General features: G+C 50.8%; 1 protein-coding gene across 4 annotated transcripts in view; it reads left to right on the forward strand.

Moving 5' to 3' along the window:
* The window catches only part of LOC143034002 (serine/threonine-protein phosphatase 4 regulatory subunit 1-like), a 476,593-nt gene that overhangs the window by 41,551 nt on the left and 416,242 nt on the right, over positions 1-18,800 (forward strand). For all 4 annotated transcript variants that reach the window (XM_076199815.1, XM_076199813.1, XM_076199814.1 and 1 more), the window contains one exon: positions 15,232-15,544. In XM_076199815.1, coding sequence (XP_076055930.1) covers positions 15,232-15,544 — 313 coding nt within the window. The remainder of the gene's footprint in view (positions 1-15,231; positions 15,545-18,800) is intronic.

Here is an 18,800-nt window from a genome sequence, read left to right on the forward strand (position 1 = left end):
TCGAAGAGAAGTAGGTGATGTTACTACAGAATTCAGATCACTAAAGGGATATATTGCACTGGCAGAAGAGATCTTTTGACAAAAAATGGGAGGAGGGCTTTAAGAGGTCCTGGGAGGAACAAATTAAGAAAGTCCATATGTCTAAAGGATGTGAAGAAATAGAGTTTTCTATATAAACATGAATACGTGGAATAGCTTCGATGATATAGCCCAAACTCAAACAATACAAGAGTTTAAACCTAAATGTGATAATTGAAAATCAAGGATATAAGTTAAACTGGAATTGCACATGGATTTGTGGCTGGGTAAGATTAAAAAAATATAGAGTAAGAGATAACACACGAGGAGCGTTGCTTCTTTCTTGCATCAATTAGGTAAACACACACACACACACACACACACATGCACACACTGTGTGTATGGTTACAGCATTATTTATAGGTCCAAAATGAAGACCATGGTGGTGAATCACACACACACACACAAAGCTTAAAGAAGAGACCAGAGAGGCACGAGGTCATGAAATAAGTGTTTAATAGATGGCAAGATACAGTTTTTCATACAGACGTACCAACTATTGGGAACGATTAGAATTTGTGATAGCCAAAGTAAAAAACACATGGGAATTCAGAATTAGGTATGATGTGAGAAAAAGAGACAGGATCCTTCAGATATCGATATTTTCCTTTATATAGTTTGTATGAGATCATTTGTTGAACTCGTCATCTTGTTGAAGGGAGAGGGTGTACAGTGTTTTGATGCGTTCTTAATCTCGATTACGGTACTGTTATCATGGCAAGGCTGTATCCGTTACATCAGCATTGTGTGCGCGTTCGCTCACGCATGTACATTGGGTAGTTGTCGCATCATACCCGCCAGCCCACGCCCTCCAGCATCGCTACTGCCATAACTCTCCACACACCCCTGAGCTGTTGTTTCTGATGGCCATGGTCGCCTGGTGGTAGGGTCTCGCCCGTAGTGACTCAGTTGGCATTGGTACACGCGTCGTCTTCGTCATCGTCGCTGTCTCCTGACACTCCTGTGTGACTGTCCAAACTCGGTGGAACTCGCCACACGTATTATTTCTCTCACATTCATTCATCCAACCGGGCGTGAGGCCTTCCGTGGAGAGATCCGTTCACGTTTGTCCTCGATGGTCAAGTGTTGGTTAGTGATCTGACAGACTCGAGCCCCACTCACGTACTCATTTGTATCCGATGGGAGCTTCCCTTGTTCGGGCGATCAAATGAAGCTCAATAGCAGGAACACCGTCGCCATCGCCCGGTGTTGGCATGATAGGTTCTATCGGTCTTGGGGTAAGGCTCCGCAATTGTTGTCGGAGGTGGGCACAGATCAAAACAAATGGAATGGTAATTAGATGATAGACTATGTTATTCCAGGTTAAATAAAATGTGTCAGGGTGGTGAGGGGTAGCCGAGGAAAAATATTGAATCTGGGGTGAGAGAAGGGTGACTGGAGTATCGACTGCAGCACGATGGGGACGCTACTCACAGATTTGGCGGGAAGAACGAGGAGGGATTCCAGGAAAAACGCGGTTGGGCTTCCGCGTATTGATGTAAGCACGCCCGTCACCCACCCACCCGTATCTGGGTGGTGGCAGGTGGGGGAGGGGGGCATTTCTTGCCCACGAACGACAAGATTATAATACATCGGGGTAAGTTGGCAAAGAAGGACGAGTAGGGTAGACACAAGCCAGGAGTTTGATCGCGACGCGACGATAGAAGCTCGCCCAAAACAAGCCATAGGGATGGAAAGTATGGGCGGCAGAGACACCACAAAGTGGATCCCTATAATCACGAAGACGTCCTTTTGTGAGTAATAATTAGCATAAGAATGAGGGAAACTGCAAAATACCATAGGGCGTACACTAGGCAGTTCCACGGCCATTAATAGGCATGGAACATGGAATCGATAGACGTTAACCCCATCCATAATGTTGTCCAACTTTCTCTCAAAACAAGATAGTGTCAGCGCTCACTACATGGTTACTAAGTCTATTCCACGCGTTGCCCAATCTGTTGGTAAACCAGTTCTTGCTTATTTCCTTCTTAAAGCTAAATGTGTCCAATTTAAATCCATATCTGCGAGTTCTGCCCTGTGATGACCTCGTCTGCACCACCCTTGTTAAAGCCTTTCAGCTTTTGAACACCTCCCTTAGATCACCCCACACTGCATCTTTCCAGAGAGTGTAAATTAAGGTGCCTAAGCCTGTTCTTTCTTGCAAGGCGTCCCTTCACAAGTCGCTGCTTCCACTCGAGCAACCGTCGATACATCCGTTGACACGTTTGTTCGTCGACTTTCGTTCTCGTGAGTCACCAGCTGCATTCTAACGAAGTGCGCAGCTTACCGGGAAGCTTTAGACTTCGCAAGAATATTGACTTGCGGGAAACGAATCGAAAGACTGAAATTTCGTGACGACGGATGGAAGAAGTCGGCAATTTTTTGCTTGTTTGACATCGGTTGCAGTCTACCATTCAAGTTGACTGTTGTGACGAAGAAAGAAACTACTTTTATACATTTATTTCAGTATAAGATAACTTTACAAGTAATTCAAGCCAATAACCAATACAAATGAATTAATCGACAAACGTAAAGACCGAGTCACAGGTAAGAATATAATGATATACTTGGGATAAGTAACAAAAATAGCTCAATAATGGAGCTTATTTCCAGTATTTGAAGCGAGACCAATGAGTCGGCTCGATATGTCATCGTTCCGACCAACGAAAGTCGACGGTGTTTGTCTCTATGTGAAAGCAATTTTGAGCACGTGGTGGTGGATGTCGCCACGGGCGTGGGCTTGTGGTGATCATTCATGGTTTTTCTCTCTGGCTGCTGCTGCTGCTGCGCCCACTTCCGGTCACCGGCGACTCTGCCTTCCGTCCAGAGCCCACCTGCCCGACCGCCCTCCTGGTTGACGGGGCGCCGCGCCGAACCGAACGGAGCGCAAGGAAGTCTAAATAAAGAGTTCGTCACCAAGTCTTCGTCTCAAGAAAGAGAGCGAAACAAGATAACTACGGGAAGTGTGCATGGCCTCGCGTCGTCTTAGGTATTCTTCAGGTGTTGTGAAACCTGCCGCGCGACCCAGACACCCCTTCACATCGACCTCGTCGGGTCCGACCCGTATCGGGCATGGACTATGAGTACTTTGGGATGATAGTGGCATCCCTACTGACGGGGTCATGCTTGTTATGATTGGAAGTTCATCTCCACTCAAAGAATAATGCTGATCAACTTTTAGACGTCCACCATCCTCTCCGCGCTCAGCCATGGCTCCCGTTTCTTGGGCGTGATTGTGCCCCCCCCCCCCCCGGTAACGGAATGGAAATGCTATCGGGTCCGGCATTTCTGGCACATCGTTTATGACTTGCAGCTCGCACTGCCTCCCCCCCCTCCCCTCCCTAGTCACGCGCACGCGCACAACTCCAAGCTGCATGTGGATGGTCAATTCGCAGCGCTTCTGTACTTGTGGAGAATATCGCCATAGGGTGGGATCAGAACACACTAGAGTGACGCACTTCCAACGACATTTGTCGTTTTATTTTCTTCCAAACGCACCCAACACTGATCTAAGTGCAGGGTGCTCCAGCAGTCCTCATCCATCCATCCCTCCCACCACCACTGAAGGAATCCAACATTCCAGTCTGTAGTCATCGTTCCATGGTGCCCCCTTGTTGTGCCCTCCAGTCGTTCTTGTGCTCTCTCTCTCTCTCTCTCTCTCTCTCTCTCTCTCTCTCTCTCTCTCTCTCTCTCTCTCTCTCTCTCTCTCTCTCTCTCTCTCTCTCTCTCTCTCTCTCTCTCTCTCCTCTCTCTCTCTCCTCTCTCTCTCTCCTCTCTCAGTCTCAGTCTCAGTCTCAGTCTCAGTCTCTCACAGTGTCTTTCATTTTATAGTGCCTTCATTTACTGGCTATGATTACTCATGCCCCAGTCCTAGACCCTTTAATCCTCAGCCTCCGTTATCCACCCGACTCACTCTTTTCTGTATCGTTCGTACTGCTCCCTGCATCCTCATTTTTCCGTCCACTTTGATTGTTCATCAGCTGCCCTCACTCCCCCCCCCCCCGGCATATTTAGGGGTTGGCGATTCTAACCTGGACTTGCCGCCCACAGGTCAAAGAAGCCCATTTTACCCTAATCGACGGCTTTTGCGTTAGAATCAAGAACATATTAAAATATTTTTTACTTTTTAATGTTCACTTATTTTATACAGTACACACTTTTTTCTTTATCATGTATACCGGTAACCTATAGTCACGTTGGACATATTAAGGTCATAGGCTGCAAGGGATGGGGAAGGGGTGGGGGGGGCGTCGCTGAGAACTTTGCACCCCCCCGGGGGGCACTTCGGCATGTAAGGGTTCTGCTCTCTATCATCCTCTCGCTTCTCTCTATCCCTTCTCTCCTTTCTATCTCTTCCCCTCCTCTCTCACTCCTCTCTCCCCCTCTCTCATACTTTCGTCCATATATTCCTCCTCTTTCTCCTCGTGTTTCTCTTCTCCCTCCTCCTCCACTTCCTTTTTCGCTTTTCTGCCTACTCCTGTTTCTCTTTCTCCTTATCTTCCCCTGTCCTTCTCTTGCTCACCCATCCTCTTCATCCTCACCATCCCTTTCCTTCACCTTCTCTTCTCCTCTTCCTCCTCCTCGTGTGCCTCTTCCTCTTTTCCTCCACTTCCTCCACCACCTCCTCCCCTTTCGCCCAATTCTCTCTATATTCTTGGGAGTAACGTTTAACTTCCCCACGTAGCTTGTACATATCATGAATCTCGTTTCGAAATATTGCAGCCGCCTTCTCATCTTTTCCCGACCAATAAGAATGAACAGGATTCGTTTCCATTTCTGGGGGACACACAAACGTTCATTCCAAAAGTGTGTGAAATCTTCTGTGGACAGCGACAGACCAATGAGCTTGACCTAAGTTATACGTCAAATGCTTAAACCATGAATGTCATCAAATAGTATCCGGGATCATACTGAGAGGCATAAGTCATCTGATACGTGACTGGCAACATTGTTCACCAAAGGATAAATCACATATAACTCATCTTTTAACCTCTTCTACAGAAATGTCTACAAGGCGACAGGTAACTGTTATAGTGACGGTATTATGTACTTTGACTTTAGCAAAGCGTTTGACAAGGTGTCCCACGAGAGGCTTGTCAAATGAAATTAAGGCATAAAAAAAAAAAAGTGCACTCTACACTTTCATTTATTGTTCCATTGCTTTTCTTTTACCATCCCGTCTGACATCTGTGGTTACATTTTCTGTTCGTTTGGTGGTTGATAATATGCCATTCCGTTGTTATTTCTTCTGTGGTTCCTTCCAGCTTTCTCCATTGGCGTACCGCTGTAATTAATTATTTATTATTTCACACCACCGCCTCCTCCGAGATGCAAACTGCTGCTATTTGGAGTAACGTCAACGGATGGCCTCTCGGATTGGCGTCTGTGGTCTGCTGGGCGGAAGCCCCCGGCTGTCTGTCTTGCCTTGTGAAGGGTCGGCTTCCAAAAGGCTGCCCGTCCGCTCGCCCGTCCGCACAGCTGGTGTGTGTGTGTGTGTGCGTGTGTGAACTCCTCTGGTCCCCTCGGCAAGCACCCAGACTCCCTGTGCACCCAGACAGACACACACAGCGGCAGCCCTGCGCTGCATTGCCCTAATGCTGCCCTGCCCTGCCCTGGCCTGCCCTGGCCTGCCCTGGCCTGCCCTGGCCTGCCCTGGCCTGGCAAGGAGGGCGGTGCTGCTGTCTTGACTGGCTCACTCACGTGCTGCTGCTTCTGCTCTCGTGCCACACCTCCCGCCAGACTTCCGGTGGCGCCCTCCCCTCCCCTCCCCCCCCCAAACCTTCCTGTTGCGTCTGCTTCCTTTAGCCCTCCCCTCCTCATCCCCAATCCCCATCCCAGTTCCCATCATCTCACTTTTCCTATCTGGGCCATTCCCCATCTCCTGTCTCCTCCCCTTGCCCTTGCCCTTGCCCAACCCCTTCTCTTCCGTCCCATCTCTTCTCCTCTATCCTGTTCCCCTGCCTTCCCTTCATCCCATCCCATCCCGTTCCTTCTTCCCCCTCACCCCGTCACCCCTTTCCCTCATCCCTTGCTGGTCCTCTTCACCCCTACCTCCCCTCCCCTCCCTACCTCCCGTTACCCATTTCCCTCTCTGATCTCTTTCCCCGTACTGAACCTCTCCGCTTACCCACTTCTCCATTCCCTTCCCCCCCCTCCCCCTCCCTCCCGTTGCCTTCTGCCCTACTACACTTTGGCCGTCCTAGCCCGCACCCCCAAAGGACCTTCCAAGCTTCCCTTCCCAACTTGTTTATCTCCTACCCCCCCCTTTTTTTTTGTCCTCGATGCTCTTCACCATATCGCCCTCCCTCCCTCCCTCCCTCCTTCCCTCCCCCCCACCATAATTTTAGTCCCGCACTAACTGCACCCCTTTCCTTCAATTGTCCCACGCCTCTCTCTCTCTCTCTCTCTCTCTCTCTCTCTCTCTCTCTCTCTCTCTCTCTCTCTCTCTCTCTCTCTCTCTCTCTCTCTCTCTCTCTTTCTCTTTCTCCTCTCTTTCTCCTCTCTTTCTCCCCCCCCCTCTCTCTCTCTCTCTCTCTCTTCTCTCTTTCTCCTCTCTCTCTCTCTCTCTCTCTCTCTCTCTCTCTCTCTCTCTCTCTCTCTCTCTCTCTCGCTCTCTCTCGCTCTCTCTCTCTCTCTCCTGTTCAGTCTCAGTTTCTCTTTAGCTTCCTTCCCATCTCTTCCATCCGCGCCCCATACATTTCCGCCTTCGTCCCCTTTCACGTGTACCGTTTTCTCCTCCTCCTCCTCCTCCCTCCTCACTTCGCACTCTTTCTCTTCCACACTTAGCCTAACTTCTCCTTTCCCTTCCTTTTCCCTCTTTCTCTTTATTTATTTTTTACCGGCCTCTCCCACTCCTTTCCCTTCCCCCATTCTCTCTCTCTCTCTCTCTCTCTCTCTCTCTCTCTCTCTCTTTCTCCTCTCTTTCTCCTCTCTTTCTCCCCCCCTCTCTCTCTCTCTCTCTCTCTCTCTCTCTCTCTCTTCTCTCTTTCTCCTCTCTTTCTCCTCTCTTTCTCCTCTCTCTCTCTCTCTCTCTCTCTCTCTCTCTCTCTCTCTCTCTCCTGTTCAGTCTCAGTTTCTCTTTAGCTTCCTTCCCATCTCTTCCATCCGCGCCCCATACATTTCCGCCTTCGTCCCCTTTCACGTGTACCGTTTTCTCCTCCTCCTCCTCCTCCCTCCTCACTTCGCACTCTTTCTCTTCCACACTTAGCCTAACTTCTCCTTTCCCTTCCTTTTCCCTCTTTCTCTTTATTTATTTTTTACCGGCCTCTCCCACTCCTTTCCCTTCCCCCATTCTCTCTCTCTCTCTCTCTCTCTCTCTCTCTCTCTCTCTCTCTCTCTCTCTCTCTCTCTCTCTCTCTCTGTCCCTCCCTCACTCCATCCCTCCCTCACTCCATCCCTCCCTCACTCCATCCCTTCCCCTTCCCCTTTCCCCTCCTCTCTCCCTTTCTCTCTCCCTCCCTCCCTCTCCCTCCTCTCCCTTCTCCTCCTCCCCTTCCCACCTTATCCCTCCTCTCCCTCTTCTCTCTTCTCCTCCCCCTCTCTCCCTCTGTCCCTCTCCCTCCTCTCCTTCCCACCTTCTCCCTCCTCTCCCTTCTCCTCCTCCCCCTCTCTCCCTCCCTTTCCCACCCCTTCTCCCTCCCTCCCTCCCTTCCCCACCCCTTCTCCCTCCCTCCCTTCCCCACCCCTTCTTTCACCCTCCCTTCTCCCTGTCTGTCTCTCCCTGTTTGTATCTTTCTGCCCCCTTTCCCCCCTTTTTTCCTCACCTGCTCCGCTCCCTTGCTGCCCTCTCCGTCCGTCCGTCCGTTTCCCGGGGGGGGGTTGGTCATTTTTCTTTTGTTCTCCGGCCTCCCCGACCCGTCTTTCCCTCCCCCCTTTCACCCTTTCCCCCTTTCCTTTACATTATTTCTGCCATCCATTCATCTTTTTGTTCTCCCTCTGCTTCCCTCCCCGCACATTGCATCCATCTCAATCTCTTCCGTTGCATCGTCTCCTTTCCATTCCACCATCGCCACCTTTGTTATCCTCCTCCACTCTGTTACATACAACCAGTTCCTCCCTCCCTCCCTCCCTCAGGCAGACATCCTCGCCCCGCCCCTCTTCCTCCTCCCCCGCCCCCTTCTCCCCCTCGACTCTGCCCCGCCTGTGTCGCCACCCGTCCTCGCCCCCCCCCCTCCCGCTGGCGCGTTGGCCATTTTTTTCCCCTCCTCCTCCTCCTCTTCCATGTGCTGCATATCCTCTCCCGGTTATCATGAGGAGGCATATCCACGCGTATCGCATGCTGCTGCCCACCTATTTCCTCGTTAGTCCTCCTCCACCACGCCAGCAGCAGCTTTTTGATATTCATCTTTTTCATCCCCATCGCTGCCGCAGAAACGAGGAGGAGGAGGACTAACTTGGCGCCATCAGGCAGGATGGGAGAAAGTGCCAACCACCCCGTCCCGGCGTCTAACTACCCCCTTCCATCCCTCTTCCCCTCTCCACCTCTGTCCTCTTCTGTCTTCCGCCCCCATGTGCCTTTCCCACTAAGTCCAGCCCCCCCCCTCTCCCCATCCACCCCCGTCTCGTCTGTGACCGCACCCCCGTAGTTTGGTGATCCAGCTTCTTCAGCGTATGATAGGTTTGATTTACCTTAGCAGAGATTATTAAGAGAAAAAAAACCATTAATTATTCTATAACTGTCGGTGTCATATGCGCCTATCACGGGGAGAGAGAGAGAGAGAGAGAGAGAGAGAGATGTGACTCTGGAACGTGTTAGTTTTAATCTGATGCCACACCCACCACGTGAACTTGGGTTCAAATGTAACAGCTGAGACATTTTACTGTTTGCCACCTGGAAGCCCCTACCTACCTACCTACCTACCTACCTGGATGACAACTAAACATCTGGCGTGAGCTCCTCGCATCCGTTTCCTTTAGCTGTAATGCTGATCAGAGTTTGCGCCTGGTTAGGTTAGATGGAGTCCTAATGGCTGACAGATCCGCCTGCACCCTTGATCACTTTCTTGACCTCCAGTCGCTCCAGTTCGGCTGTGTTCCATTCTCCTCCCGCCCGGCACCCGCTCACTGCCTTGGCCCCCATGGCTTAAAACAAGTTCCACAGTATTGCCAGGCGCTTCTGTTGTGATGATGCAGCTGGGGGACAAGGGACAGGCGCCAGTCAGCCAGAACGAAGCCGCGATCCGATGGCCGCCTTTGACCGAATCCCCATCGGACGGACCCGTCTCGACCGGACAAGATCGTTTGGCAGCCGCTTTGGCGTCTTGCTGGCTGCCGCGGGTTTCATTCGCCAGAATAAAGTCGCCCTTGGTGGCAGATGCAGCGAGAATAAAACTTGTAAGTCAGCCTTTGGGGTGAAAGAGTCGACTCTTATTATTAGGCGCCCTTTTCTTCAACTTTACGGCGCCGCTTTGTTCCGATTCTTTTGAGGATGCGGAGGACTTCTCCAGACACTTTTTGTTTGCTCCCCGTCAAGAGGGAGTGCACCTCCCTCTAGATAATGAATTAGATATTTTAGATGATAACTGAAACTGTTCCAGACGCCGCGATATATATATATATATATATATATATATATATATATATATATATATATATATATATATATATATATATATATATATATACACACTATTTTGCCGAGGGATTCAAACATCAGGAAGTTTAAGAATTAATTAAAGACGTTGGTTAACACGAAGACATTTATGGACACGGTGTAGTTAAAGAGAAGGTGAGGAGCCTGATACGCCAGGAGGAGGCGGTGAGAATACCTGCGGCCGCAGTCGACAGCTTTGGCCTATGATGCGCTTTGGGGACTGTTGGGGCAGGTTATCGTCACTGCAACTGGAAATCGGAGAGAAGTGCGGGATTCGAACCCACACACAACTAAACGCACGCAAGAACAGCACGCTTCCTATGATGCCACCAAACGCACGTCTGTCAACTTCGGTGAAATATGTATTGGGGAAAACAGAGCTCTCGGAATGGCTTGAAGCTTGAGATGGTATTTAGCTCTTTGAGGATGAGGTCTTGCTCATTAGAATACCCAATAAGATCGTCTGGTGTCACACAAAGCTGAACGATTCGCTCGCCTCGCCTGGAAAGGATTGGGCTTCTCTTGTTCCAGGGGGCACGAGGTGGGCACTTGCAAGACAGGAAGCGGCCCCTTTGGCCTCTTGGGGGTTCCCCCTTCAAAGGAATTGCCTGGCGGCAAGCAGCATCCAATAACTCCAACGAGATTGTCTAACAGGTTGGAAATTCTCACCAGACATCTTTAGGATGAATTCTTGTCACGTTCTAAAATTATACTCTAGTTTTGACTAAGATTTCACTCTAATGTGTTCTGACCCCACCTCCAATGCCCATCTACTCACCTTTCCCCTCCACCACTTCTTTCCCCTCTCCTTTCCCTCTCCTTCCCTCTCCTTTTCCCACTTCCCTCTCCGTCTTTTCCTGCATGGGACCGCGATTCTGCCTTTGCATATAGAATATCTTACGGGGGGGGGGGAGTGTCTTATCCCATCACCCCGTCTTTATCGACAATATCAGATTTGATCAGAATCTTCTGTCTCTGACACGGTGGTCAGTCAGTTTGATTTCCCCGCCAGTGCGCTGTGTACTGTGTATATATAGATCGCCCAGCTATTTTTGACCATTTCCCCAGGTTTCGTCCCACTCCTCAACCTCGCCATTATTTCGTTGCGTCCTCTCCTCCCCCCCTTTTCCTCTCTCCTGTCACCTATAATTCAGTCTCCTCTGTCCTCAAAGTTGAGGTTGAAATTGACAATTCCTTCAGCGGGGCGCTTCAACAGACTCGCAATTTCGAATCGTGTGAGCTGGCGCTCGCTCCCGTTTGGCCTCGAGGCGCCGGAGTCGCACGGACGTCTACAGGAAGGAAGGGAGGAAGGAAGGAAGGCACTGCCAGGGATAACGGACCACAGACGTTGCGGCGGCGGTGTCGGCGGCGGCAGGGACAAAGCAGATCACGATAAAATGCACACGCAGGAGAACGAGTAACCTTGCCCCCCCCCCCACCTCCCTACCCACTTCACTCCTTCACTTCCTTAATCATCTCTTCTCCTTGTCTTCCATACCATCACCTCTCTCTTCATGAGTCGAGAGACGGGGAACTTTCTGAAGACGTACCATGATTCGTAATCATTTTAAACTTTTTTTTTTTTTGTATAAATGAGGCCATCAAGGTGCGCGATATCTGCCAGAGCGCGATATAGAAATACGGTGTGTGCGACACTGACCTACCGCACTTTTGATGTCCACCGTCACGGAGAGGGGTTGGAAAGCCACGAAGGTGCTTTGCACTGACCACCGGGGATCGAATCCGGATCCTCCGCGTTCTGAGGCGGGAACGATACCCACTGCTCCACGCAAGAGCAGAAAGAACATGAAGGCAAGTGTTAAATGGTACAAGACGAAATGGATAGAAATTTAATTTGACCTTGCAGTGTATTTCCCTTTTGCATCTCTGTTCATTGATTGGGCAGGCTCCCCCCCCCCCCTCTCTCTCTCTCTCTCTCTCTCTCTCTCTCTCTCTCTCTCTCTCTCTCTCTCTCTCTCTCTCTCTCTCTCTCTCTCTCTCTCTCTCTCTCCTCTCTCTCTCTCTCTCTCTCTCTCTCTCTCTCTCTCTCTCTCTCTCTCTCTCTCTCTCTCTCTCTCTCTCTCTCTCTCTCTCTCTCTCTCCCCCTCTCCCTCTCTCTCCCTCTCTCTCCCCCTCTCTCTCCCTCTCTTCCCTCCCTCCCCCTCTCTTGCTCCTGTTCAGTGTGGACAGAGGACCTTGGAGCCAAGAATCTGAATGTTGGGAAAGTTGAAGATAACAAACATAATTGTTTGTGAGAGGTAAGGGGCACCAACACAGAATGTGGAGGTCTGTGGCATTCCTCCTTCTCCTCCTCCTCCTCACTTTGGTGTTGTGCTTTGCTTTCGGAGAAAGAGATGCTGCCAGTTGACCTTTGGGAGGTCGAACAGAACTCGCGTGTCAAGAATGTTATTTGATTTACAGGACGGGACGTGGGGCATTTGTTAATGATCATTATTGGGATTTTTATTCGCATGGGTATTGGTGCCGTCCATGAGAATACCGTGGAACTTCCTCCTTTGACCCGCCTTCAGTCGGGGGGAGGGGGGATGGGAGGCTCCTCCTTCCGGTTTCCGTCACACCGCTCGGGCGGGCGGGCGGGCGGGCGGGCGGGCACTGCCTCCTCTTCCGACCCGAGCCATGTGGCGAGGAGATGGGAGACCACGAGTTTTTGGATGAGTGTATGCATTGATTCAGTCATCCCTTGTTATGGGGAGGGGGGGGGAGGGCATTTGATGAACATGTGCTCAGTACGTACCTGTCTCGGGTCAGGGAGTGATCGAATGCGCTCGGGTTGTGCCCAGAAGGGTGATGTTGGATTAGGAGTATTAAGGGACACCATCATGAATATCTTTGAGGGGAAAAATTCGTACGCGGTTTGTTGTGGGTGGGTTGTCTGCAGCAGCAGCAGCAGCAGCAAGGTGTGGAGGAGGAGGAGGTGTGCGGCGGCGTCGGGTGTCAGAGGTACGCCTTTACCAAACATCCGGTGCCCCCCCTCCTCCCCTCCCCCCGACACTTCACCTCCGCCCTCCCGCCCCGTCGAATAGACTGGGGTTTCTTTGGGTACTGCAGGAAATTCTCTGCTCTGTCAGCCTTCCCGCGCTTATTTATTTATTCATTTTATTTTATTTCTTTATTTCTTACATAACTGAGGATGGAACTATTTTAAGGTTGCCCGCATATGGACACCCATTCCAACTTTCTTGTGGACGTTTTCCCTGTCGTACTGTTCTCCTCTCTCTCGCTCCCTGGCGGAAGGGACGCCACAGCCATGAAATGGAAAAAGAAGAGGAGGCGTAGCTTGGCAAGGAACCTTTGAAAGGGCTAACGGAAAGGGTGGAAAAGGGGTCCCTTTCGCGATCTTAGGCCTCGAGGAGAAACAAGTTCCATGGGAGAACCATAGGCCCATTTTATTGTGCCACGACCAAGCTTCCGCCTGGTGATTTTTTTTTCTCTCTCTCTCTCTCTCTCCCTTCCCCTCCCTCCCCTCCCCTCCCCTCTCTCTCCCCCTCTTTCTTTCCCTCCCTCCCCTCTCTCTTTCCCATCTCTCCCTCCCTCCCTCCCTCCCTCCCTCTCTCTCCCCTCACCTCTATCTCCATCAACCTCCCCCTTCTCTCTCTCCTCTGTCTCCCTCTCCCCATCTCTTTCGTTCCCTCATCTCCCTCCCTCTGCACCTTCTCTCTCTCTCCTCCTTCTCCCTCCCTCTTCCCCTTCTCTCTGTCTCTCCCCCCTCTCTCCCCCTCCCTCCCCCACTCTCACTGTCACACTCTCTCATCGCTTCAGTCTTCACCGTTGACCCTTTCGCCATCCTGCCCCCCCCCCTTCCCCGCCCGCCCAAAATATTATCATCCGCCACTGCCCCTGCATCCTATAGTACAAGGATATTAGATTGACACAGCGCTCCACAAGCAGTTTTCCACCCAGAAGTTCCGCCACCTCGTGGTCTACAGAATCCATTGGTGGATCACCCAAATCTCTCCACCCGCTTAAAATTTGTGTTCTTCTCTTGGGTGACCAATTCATGTTGGCATCTGCTAATGAACGAGTCGATAAGGCGCCGTCCACTCCTGCCCAATGCCAGTAGTAACAGGCTCTCACCCACATTACGAAGTCTGTGGCAATAATGCTGGGAATGGCAGCCAACGAACCATCTTAAAGAAATTCCACGCACATCCATAGATGGCTTCACATTAGCGCAACTTTTCTGAAACTGCACTGGCCCGTCTAAGAATAGGACATTTCCGCCATACACATGACCGCCTCGTGATAAGAGACGACCTTCCACAGCGCCACATGTAAGAAGGTCCGATTTACACTACACGTATACTCCTCAAAGAACACCCACTCAGCCGTGTACCCCCGCAAACAAAAATAGCGCTCCACTAAGTCTTGGACGACAAAACACTTAATACCTCAGTCGTCCTTCCACAACTCCCTTTAAAAGAGTCATAACCAAACTATAATCATCGTAACCAACTATGCCAATAATTCGTAGTGGTGCAAGATTGTCCACAGTGCTAGAAGCACTGTTAAATCACTGACCGAACACTCCAATCACTCCTTTCCACTCTCTCCCGTTTCCTTCCCCTTTTTCATCCCCCGTGTGTCATTTTCTCCCTCCCTCTCCTTTCTATTTCTTTTTCTCAGTAAAATGACACTTATCAATACGTAGCTGATATTTTTTTTTTCCACACTGAAATGTTACATGGTATGGTGTAGTGCTGTAGTTCCAGAGTAGGTTTAGTTGCTGAGCGCGCCAACCGCCGCCGCATGCATGTAGGGTTGGTGGCCAGACCGCCTCATTTCCTTTGGTGCATGGGGGGCCCTTTCGCACTGGGAATGGCCTTGTAGGGGACTCTGGCCGTAAGGGTTCTCGGTCGGTCGTGGCCCTCTGCACAGGATGAAAGTGTCCGGCTTCCGGCGACCTTAAAGAGCCTGTCCTCGACAGGAACCGTCAGGTATTGCGTCGCTGTGAAAGAGGTGTATGAATGTGTATTGCTGGACTAGAGACTTGTCTTGTTTTTTGGGTCGCTGGTCGGTCGAGGCCTGGAGATGAATAAAAGAGGCCGGCGCGGCGCGGCGCTACCCTAAATGAAAGGAAGAATATCCTGTGATAATAGTTGGTCAAGATGGGCTCTTCCTTGTCGAGGATAACTTAATTCTTGCCGCCAAGGCCACACTATTTGTTCACCCATGTGATAACCCAACGTTGACGAGCGGCATTGAGTAGATGAATGGTCCGGTTAATGCCCAAAAGATCTTTCCACTCGGGGGGGAATAAAAACATTTGCTAGAAAAGTGTTGAAGCAACTGATGCAACACCGAAAACATTGGAAGTTTTAGTTCCTTAACGTTTCGTCCTTACTAGGACATTATCAAAGAGTATGAAATCAGAGCATAAAAAAATCGAACTGTCTTCTTTGTTGACCTCATCACCCCCCTGCTGATGAACTCTCCACGAGATTGTTTGACTGACACCCCCCCCCCCAAGCTTTCTTGAGATGTTGCGTCGTCGTCGTCGTCTCCTAATGGGCGTTTCCTTCCTTCCTTTCTTGTCGCAGATGAATCGGACGACGGCCCCTCGGAGGAGGCCTCCCTCGCCCTCAGCATGAGCAACTCGGGCTGCGGCGAGGCGGACGCTTCCGAGAGCACCTTCGACTTGCACTCCACCGAGGGGGAGGAGGAGGAGGAGGAGGAGGAGGACCCCTCGGGCCTGGTCCACGAGGGGGTCGGGGTCGGAGGCATCCACAGTGACGAGGACGAGGACGACGGGTGCATCGGCCAGGATGACGTGGGGCACGGTGATGGCATGGGCACCATCACGCCCCTCCAGCGGCTGCTCAAGTGCGCCCACTCGGAGAACTACTTTGACAGGTAAGTGACCCCCCTCCGCTTCAGTTAGCCATCCGAGACTGCCCTCAGCATGTCGGCTTCTGCGCCCTACTCTGATTAATTAGGGTTGGAAGAACCAGCGAGAAGGCGATTTCTCAACTGTCATGCATTTCTAAACCCATTTTGTACCACAGTCATCCATGCATCCCGACTCGCTCCTTTAATTCACTCTCTTTCTCTCTCTCTCTCTCTCTCTTTCTCTCTCTCTCTCTCTCTCTCTCTCTCTCTCTCTCTCTCTCTCTCTCTCTCTCTCTCTCTCTCTCTCTCTCTCTGCACGCACACACACACACACACACACACACACACACACACACACACACATATATCTAGGGTTAAGATTTCCTTGTGTGTTGTGAATCCTGTTTCAAGCCCTCTTCATTCTGTCTGATGTAAAAAAGTGGAGGTAATATATCAAACTGGATTCGAAGTAACTAACAACTCAAAGTTCCTGAAGATGGGGACATGTGGTGATCGCTGGAAGCCCAGAATCACCACCCATACGACAGGCAGTGTAAACCTACACAAATGAGCAGCCCTATTCAGAATCCGCACTGCTCACCACGCATGTGGAAGGGACTAGAATAGGTGCCCTAAACATAGCTTGTCTGAACCTTACCAGATTGGCTAGCCTTCCCCAGCAGTGTCAGCCATAATGCGGTATAAATAATAATTATAATGATAGCAATAGTGATGATGATAATAACAATAATAGCAGTGAGCACCGGTTGTATTCCTCCCCCCCCCCCTCAACAGTTCCTTGTGAGGCAAGTTGAGTCCCCTCTCCTCCCAACTCATAAACACTCTACAGTAGTGACACCAGATAAATTATTCGCCCTCTCCACAGAGAGTAATAATAGCTGCCGCCGGCGTTATCGACAGACCTAAGCATCAGTCAGTAACTACAACCCAAATCTTACCAGAAATGTTCCTTTCCCGAAACTACACAGCCCCGCGAACCACCGACTTGACCCACTCCAAGACGAAGTGGAACCTGACTTAGGCTACCTGGGATCCTTGGCCTTGAATTCTTCCAACAGTGAGGCGATAATGAAGAAATGCCTTATTTGACTACAGATGCCAAAATCCTCGTCATATGACCCCAAGGAGAAACCCTAACAATATCATCATCATCAATGAGGGGGCATACGCCAGGGAGCGCATTATCTTCGAATCCCACCGCTGCCACCATATGTTGTAGTCGAACATTTACGACTACAACAGCATTGCTTCGCTCACACACGCCGACGTCAGTCCCCACGGTCTCTCCGAGCAAGCTCCCATGCAGCCGCCCTTCCTTCCCAATCCAAACAATTCTCGATAGGTTCGATCCACTTGCCCAGGCCATGAATTCTGTGGGCGTCCCTTTGGTCTCCTCCATCGAGGGTTGTCTCTGGTGAGGACAACCCTGTGAGTAGGATCAATATAAGGGGAACGTGACGCATGCCCATACAGCCGGAATTGACATTTATAAATTATCCTGAAGGTAACTGGCACGGCACAGTCTCTGGTTCGATACGAAGTCATTCCAGCGATACCTCATGATTCTTCGAAGGCACTTAGTACCACAGACATCGAGACTCCGTTTCAATTCAGCATTCAGTGTCCATGTCTCACAGCCGTACAGCAAGACAGGAAACACAAGTGTCGTGAATATTTGAATTTGATTCCATCTTTATAGATATCGACAATACCATATACTCTCGATGAGCGAGTCCATAACACCATAAGCAATGCCAGTCTTTCGAAGTAATTTCTGACATGACCCACCACTGTTATACACTACATTGCCAAGGTGTCTGTAAAGCTTTCCAAGACCTCAGTGTCCTCTCCACATGCATGGGCATACTGAACTCTCATTCGGTCCGTCTCCAAACTCCTGGACCCTGGTCTTGGTCCAGGAGACCTCAAGTCTGAGCGATCTCGTCTCCCTGTGCCGTGACTCGAGGGTTGCAACCAGGACCACCAACAACTCCGCATAGATGACAGCATCATCAGCAAAGACGAGGTCAGAGACCTTGGTGGTGCCGCCAATAGATGCTGTGCAAAGATATTGATGATTGACAACGCTGCCCGATACCCGGATCATGCAGGTGTTGGGGCGAGGACAGACTCTTACCTCACTCCTGAATGAACAGGGAAGAATCTAGACACGCCTCCTCCATACTCTGCAGCAGCACTCTGTGTCCCAGACTATAAGCCAGGTTCATCAAGTCAGTACACTTTACGGGAATCCTACGGATCTGCAGAAGATCCCGGAGCACTCCATGATGCACCAAGTCAAGCGCCTTCTTGAGATCAACTTAAGCTGCAAGGAACCCCAGTTGAAACGCAAGTCGGCGCTCGAGAGTCGAAACCCCTTCCAGACACCTCGTAGTTGAGGGGGGAATCCAAAGAACGTTTCTATGTTCATTGGATTAGAGAACGTTGTTTACTATTTCCCGTCGTCCATGGAAAAAAACAACAACGTGTAGATGATGAATTTTAAAAAGTCTCGTTAAAATATGTTGCAAAGGACTCTCACTCCCGTCTCTTTTTCCTCGGAGCCAGCCAGCCAGCCAGCCAGCCACTCTTCACTTCCTACCGTTCATAATTCCTCATCTTCCTTCACCACCACTTTGTCCTCTCTCTATCTCCTCCTCCTCTTCCTTCACCACCACTTTGTCTTCTCTCTCCCTCTCCTCCTCTCCCTGCTCGTTCTCCTCTTCCTCCTCCTTACCCTTTTCCTCCTCCTTCCCATTTTCCTCCTCCTCTCCCTCCTCCTCCTCCTCTCCCTCCTCCTCTCCCTCCTCCTCCTCTCCCTCCTCCTCCTCTCCCTCCTCCTCCTCTCCCTCCTCCTCCTCTCCCTCCTCCTCCTCTCCCTCCTCCTCCTCTCCCTCCTCCTCCTCTCCCTCCTCTTCCTTTTCCTCCTCTCCCTCTCCCTTCTCTCCCTCTCCCTTCTCTCCCTCTCCCTCTTCCTCCTCTTCTCCCTCCTCCTCTCCCTCTTCCTCTCCCTCTTCCTCCTTCTCTCCCTTCCTCCTCTCCCTCCTCCTCCTCTCCCTCTTCTCCCTACTCTCCTCCTACTCTGCCTTCCTCCTCTCCCTCCTCCTCCTCTGCCTTCCTCCTCTGCCTTCCTCCTCTCCCTCTTCTCCCTCCTCTCTCTCCTCCTCTCCCTTTTCTCCCTCCTCTCTCTCCTCCTCTCCCTCCTCTCCTCCTCCTCTCCCTCCTCTTCTCCCTCCTCTCCCTCCTCCTCCTCTCCCTC

Source organism: Oratosquilla oratoria, chromosome 16, assembly GCF_046742065.1.
Source record: "Oratosquilla oratoria isolate Oo_2021 chromosome 16, ASM4674206v1, whole genome shotgun sequence".
Taxonomy (NCBI): domain Eukaryota; kingdom Metazoa; phylum Arthropoda; class Malacostraca; order Stomatopoda; family Squillidae; genus Oratosquilla; species Oratosquilla oratoria.